The sequence below is a fragment of the Aplysia californica genome, unplaced genomic scaffold (genome assembly GCF_000002075.1).
Source record: "Aplysia californica isolate F4 #8 unplaced genomic scaffold, AplCal3.0 scaffold00103, whole genome shotgun sequence".
In the NCBI taxonomy this organism is placed as follows: Eukaryota; Metazoa; Mollusca; class Gastropoda; order Aplysiida; family Aplysiidae; genus Aplysia; species Aplysia californica.
In genome coordinates, this window is record NW_004797373.1 from 111,771 (window position 1) to 117,828 (window position 6,058).

The 6,058-nt window shown below is 37.5% G+C and overlaps 1 protein-coding gene across 1 annotated transcript in view; it reads left to right on the plus strand.

Moving 5' to 3' along the window:
• Window positions 1-490: 490 nt before the first annotated feature.
• LOC101864606 overlaps window positions 491-6,058 on the plus strand; it is a gene marked incomplete in the record, with an annotated part of 17,750 nt that continues 12,182 nt past the window's right edge. The window contains 5 exon segments of the mRNA XM_035968983.1: window positions 491-636; window positions 1,870-2,048; window positions 2,818-2,948; window positions 3,751-3,880; window positions 4,725-4,793. Of these exon segments, the coding sequence (XP_035824876.1) occupies window positions 1,896-2,048; window positions 2,818-2,948; window positions 3,751-3,880; window positions 4,725-4,793 (483 nt within the window).

Here is a 6,058-nt window from a genome sequence, read left to right on the forward strand (position 1 = left end):
GCGGTTAAAAACAATCAAATATTTCAAAAACCATTAATTTGCGACGGAAATGAAGTTGATTTCGTGTTCAGCGCATCAATATTTAGTAGAAAACAGACAACTGGTAGCTGGGTATGAGACGGGAGGGAAAGTAAAAAAATACCTTCTTTTCTTCTCAAAAAACATTACATTCTAAGGGCGTTATGAATTTCCTCTCGGTCATCTCTTTGAAGTCAAAGCTTTTTTTTTTGTACAATCAAACGCATGCTTGCTTGTCCAAGTCAACACCTCCCTGTACAAAAGACAAAGACCGTTTCTGCTTTTACATCTGGTGCAGATGAGCAGGGACCCCCATGGCATATTACATCCTCGACCAACAGCTTGCGAGACTGGCCAGATTTAATCTCAAAGCTTGTTGAGTAGCAGCATTTTCCATCATTTGCCTTCTAATTCCTGCTTTCACTACTTCATTTTCCCTTTGCCTGGATGCTGGTCTACTTAGCTTTGATGACTTCCTCGCAGTGCTCATCACCTCGGCACTCTGTTGTGGAGCCAAACTGTTTGGGTTGGGTGGACTGGTGATGAGGTGATGCATTCCTGTGTTTGTTCCTCTGGAAGTCAATAAAATCTCCGAAGGCATTTTGTTCAACAAGATTGGTGAGTGGGTACTTGTCTGACGCTCCTCATGGATCACAGCCATCTTTCCTCCTTCCAAAAAGTTTCCAGTAGAGGGTCCAGTGAAATGTAGATGCATCAAGTCTAACGCTGTGACCAGTAACATGAGAACAACAGCAGTAAAAAAATGTTTCATTGTATTCCAGACTCTTAAAATTCCTTTGCTGTGTTCTTTTCACTCTTCTTACAATAAAATGTCGACTCCAGTTACTGGGAAAGGGGCTTTACTGTTACAGTACAGTCGTTTGTAACTTGCATTTTCCATGGTTGTCCCAAAATATACAACAATACTTTGCTTGACTTTTACAGGGTTCCACTTATAATGCTATGTCTTCTTCTTAACGTTCATCTCTAAATGGACATCCCAGTCTCTATCTAGTGGGAAGGCTGCTGTTAACTGCAGGTCTTCCAGACTCCTGTAGAGCTGCCTGCCTAGGGTTGGGCAAATTATTTCCTCCTAAGTGCCTCTTGTATGAAACTCTTGACTGTTGGGGGGGTGGGGGTGTTGTCTTACCTCTCTGTACTTTCTGAATTGTCCAGATCTAGTTTATATAGAGAGCTTATTAAATATTGCTGAGGTAAAATAACCTTAAGGGCCATTTCAGGAAAAATGAAACTGCAGTGACGCACATACTAAAATAACCTGCTGATTAAAAAAAAGCAATGGTTGAGTCCTGGGGGGGTGTTAGAGATAATCTTCCGCTACCAAAAAAAAAAATACCCAAAAACCCAAAAGTGGCTCCATCGCAGTTAAAAAAATTTAATTTTAGCAGGTCGTCATCGGCCTGCTACATGTGTGTCACTGCAGTTTCACTTTTCATGGAATGGCCTTTCAGAATAAACTTCCAATCTGGTGTGCAGCAAAAAGCATCTCTGTTTCTTTGAACACTTTTCAGTCACACATCCATCTGTATAAAATACCCAATCTGGTCACCCTGCGAGGAGAGGGACTGCAACGGACTTCTCCTTCAGGCGTGGCGCAAAAGTACACCAGGTGACCGGAACGGATAATTTTCACTGATTGCGCCAAGTGACTGCAAAATGTTAAATGCTATTACATTTTTCATGAGCCAGGAGAAGACATAAAAGTTCTCTAACAAACTGACTCTGGATTTCACCATATTTAAAAAAAATAGAAAACCCCCCCAGAAAATAATCGTTCACCCTTTTGTGTGCTTCATTTCATGTCATAATCACCATTTTTGTCACTGTCAGTCCAGGAGGAAAAGTTGAAGACCAAAATGTCAGAGGCGGATAAAGCTGTGCTGTCTCTGTGCGAAGAGTTCTGGCAGTGGCGACTGAAGGAAAGTCCTGAACTTGCCTCTTTCAGCGGCTTTCACCAGTACGATGACCAATGGGACGACATCAGCGAAGAAGCATACACACGACGAGATGTAAGTTAAAACTTTTATCTACCCTCTCAGTTTTATCTCTTGTGTGAAAAGAATCTATTTAAATTATTGTGGAGACAGAAAATAAAGAATGATGACTTAAGAAGAAAACCATAATGAAATTAAACTAAACTACTTTGGGCATATCAAAGGTCATGGTTTACTCAAGAAACATCTGGAAAGCAACTTAAAGGGCATTGCAAGAGAGGAATGGGAGACTTAACAGAAAATGGGAATACGACATGTACATAGAAATCTGGCTTGGAACTCAAACAACTTAAAGCAAGTAGAATGGCAACAGAGTGTTTTTGCAGAAAGGTCCAAGAAGCAGTATCCAATTACTGGAAAGGAATATTGTGGGCTAGCTGTTCAAAGTTTTGAAAATTGTTTATTGCAGTTTCTTAATCTGCAATAGTAGTTGCATGAGCTCAATGGGCGTAAATATCTTGGAGGTCCATGTTGACATTGAAACTCTAAACTTTGAAAAAAAAAAAAAGCATGAAAAATGCATCGTTTGGGTACAATTTTAAAAAGAATGAATCAGTTGTTCTCTCTCCTGAAATATTTAAATTTTGCACTCTGAGTTTCGATAAAAATGCTGACTATCAAATGTGAGTTATTTTGAGTAAAAAAAAGTAGAAGGTAACACTACCAGTTGTAGATTCTGTCCAGCTTCATTTTCTAAGGTGATTAAGTTTGTTTGTATATTTCTATAAGTTCTATGATGTCTATCTATATTCTCTACATTTCTGCCCATTGTTTCTCTGTCTAGAACTGTGTACAAGAGTTTGTGAAGAAAGCCAAGGCCCTGAATGTCACAGAATGCAGCCCTGAAGTTGCCCTGAGCCACACTCTGCTGTGCGATGTCCTTGACCTTTACACCACAGGCTCACAGTTCAAGAGGTGTGACTTCTTTTCTTTTTTTTCTTTTCTCTTTAGTTCAGCTTATATGGGAACCTCCACTCTTATTTCAGTCCTATTAAAATTTGTTGAGGTTTGATAATGATGAAAATAATTGTAATAATAATTTGTTAATAATAATACACAACATTTTAAAATATGAAATTCCTTTCCAATTAATAATGCTCTTTGTGCTCAGCAGTCATGCACAATGGTACACGAAAGGACACAAATATGTGTTTTAATGTATAAATACATGTGTCACAGGGAAGTAATGACAGGTAAGTAGAGAAACAATTTAAAAATGTAGTTTTTAGAAAATATATTCATGGTAAAATAATTTTTTAAAAATAAGTAGAAAAACACTTGAGCAATGTGGAGCAGCCTTTTAAGCACATTTACCCATAAGACTTGATATCGACGATTTTGGATAAGTTTACTCAATTTGATCCATGTTACTGTTGAATTCTTATAGATATTGTCATGAGGTGATTGTTAATGCTTTTTTTTTGTTGGAGGGCAGAGAGACAAATGATTGTGGAAGGGGGGGGGGAGGGAAGGGTTCATATTATGCCTGGAAGTCTGAAGTTTGTATCCTGTATCGTAGTTTATGCCCTGCTGTGTTAGTTTTTCCATTCTCATCCATGATCTAAGTACATATCACACTATCACCAATCTTTATACATTGTGTCATTTTTCTTTCCTTTCATTTTCAGACTCTACCCAACCATTCTGCAATAATACCCATCTCTGTGACACCATCTAAACCCTGTAATTTTTCTGTCTTTTTCTTCTTTTTTTTTAGCCATTTATGTCCCATCAACTACCTAGAAGGAATTCACAAGGAAAGTAATTTGACCATCTCCTACATGAAGTTTCTGTCGGAGGAGGATTTTGACAAGTACATCTCTAGACTTGAGAAGCTTCCAAGCAGGGTATGGTGATGGAAAATTATTTTGGATTAATAGGCCTATATATGAGGCTTCGTGGTGAATTCAGGTGCTGGACAAAATACTGAATCGAAGAAACAGTCATTTTTCTGTCGGTTTTGAAATTTTTATTGAATTAGTGCTCGACAAAGTACTGAAATAGAAAAACAGTCATTTTTCTGTTGGTTTGGAAATTTTAATTGAATTTTTGTTCTTTGCCTCAAATGTCCAATTAAAATACACATTTATGATATGTGTGGATTTTACTGAAAAATGTTCTTGATCAATAACAATAACTGAAAATTTTTGAATAAAAGCACAAAATAATATGTACATTCTCAGTTTTCAAGGACTTTCAAGCTATTATAATTAGTTACCAAACTGGTGGTAATTTTTTTCCACTAATTTTACCTCTGAACCAAGTGACCCCCCCACCTCCTTCCATCGCAAATATCTCGACTTCTATTCTAGATAGATGGATATTTTTTTCATTGAAAGCAAGGTAAATGGATATGCTTTCAGATGATACCAATAATTCCATTTATGCCCAAAAATTGATGAGCACTTGATTTCACTGAAATGTTACAAGTGCTGTAAAGCTCCTACTACAACTTAAAAAAACCCATTTATCTCTCCTCTCTTTTGTATGTTACTCTTTAGTAGTAACACCTCTAAGCTTTGGCGATTACATTACCTTTTGGCATGACAAGTACTGAAAACCTTTCTAAAATCTAAAACCAAATATGGATTTTGTATAGATGTGCGTCTTACATTTCATGTTTTATAACAAACAAACCGTTTCTGAAAGACTTCAATATCTTTGCCTGAATCGTGTCACATTGTTTTCCAGATTCAGCAAGTGACAGCCCTGCTCAAACGTGGTGTGGAGGACGGTGTGGTCATGTACAAGTGTTCTGTGGTAAGTCTTTAGTTTTAGTAAGTGTTTTACGGCACTTGCAACACAATAAGGTCATATAAGTGCCGAAGATTAGAGGTGTTACAAGAGAGTTATTAACTTACTTCTTTCAGGTGGGAATGGGTACCAGACTGTTGACAGCAAACATTTTTGTCAGTTTGTTAGTGCCTGAGCATTTATTTGGCAGTTTGCACTTTATGCTTCCTGGGAAGTAGAGACTGTTTCTCAGTGTTCTAGGGTCTGTTGGGGTAATGCATGTACATTGTAAAGCACATTAAGCTTGCTTTTGAGCAGGGATATATGCTATACAATTGCTATTTATTATTATATCATTATTATGTTGCAATTGTTCTGAATCTTTCATGCTCCCATTGACACAATTTAGGTTATCTAGGAGGCTTTCTGCTTTTTGTTTTTGTTTTGATAAATGTTTTGTGGCGCTTGCAACTGGTTAAGGTCATAGTCATATGAGCATGCGGGACACATTAAACATTTTCAGTTTGGTAGGAATTTTGAATTTTACTTTGGTGGTGGCCGAAGCTTTTTCTGATCGATTTTAGGACCACCAAGGGATCTTTAATGTGCGCAACTTGCACACGGGACCTCCAAGATATTTACGCCCATGCTCTTCGCGGACTTGCTGATGCTGAAGAAAAGTCATGAACTTTCGAAACGGTATTTGAAAATAGTAATGAGAACAAAGCCCATAAGTCAGCTAGAGAGATCTTTACTAAGTATTTTCAACATTGTTGTTGCAGGTCTGCTTTGAAAAGCTTGAATTTATTGTATGCACATAAGTGTTTAAGAAGGGTCTGGAGGAGGGGGCGGGGCTACTTGTTCAGTGTCCACCATCTGGATTTGTCATGTGTTTGAAGGATGTATTTTGGTTTTGAAAAGTTGGCAGCTATGCATCTGTCAGCTAATGTACACTGTCACTTGTAGTACCTGTATTTGTGTCGCTTTAAAAGTGACACTTTAAAACTTTTTCTTTTATGTTAGAGTGATGCTACATATCTTCGATTCATTTTTTTTTTTACTTGTTAGAATGGCCACATATATCTATACAGATCTTTTATCTAAACTTTGTTATGTAGGTCTCTATGAATTCAACTGTTATTCATTTTTTTTCTGTGTAATTTTTTTTCCCCCCGCTGATTCCCCCACCAACTTCTTATGTTTCTTTATTTTTTCCTGAAAAAGACCACACAGATGATATGAGTTATTTTTTACTGTCGGTTCGACTGCTCTGTTGGCAGCCTGTCTAAAAC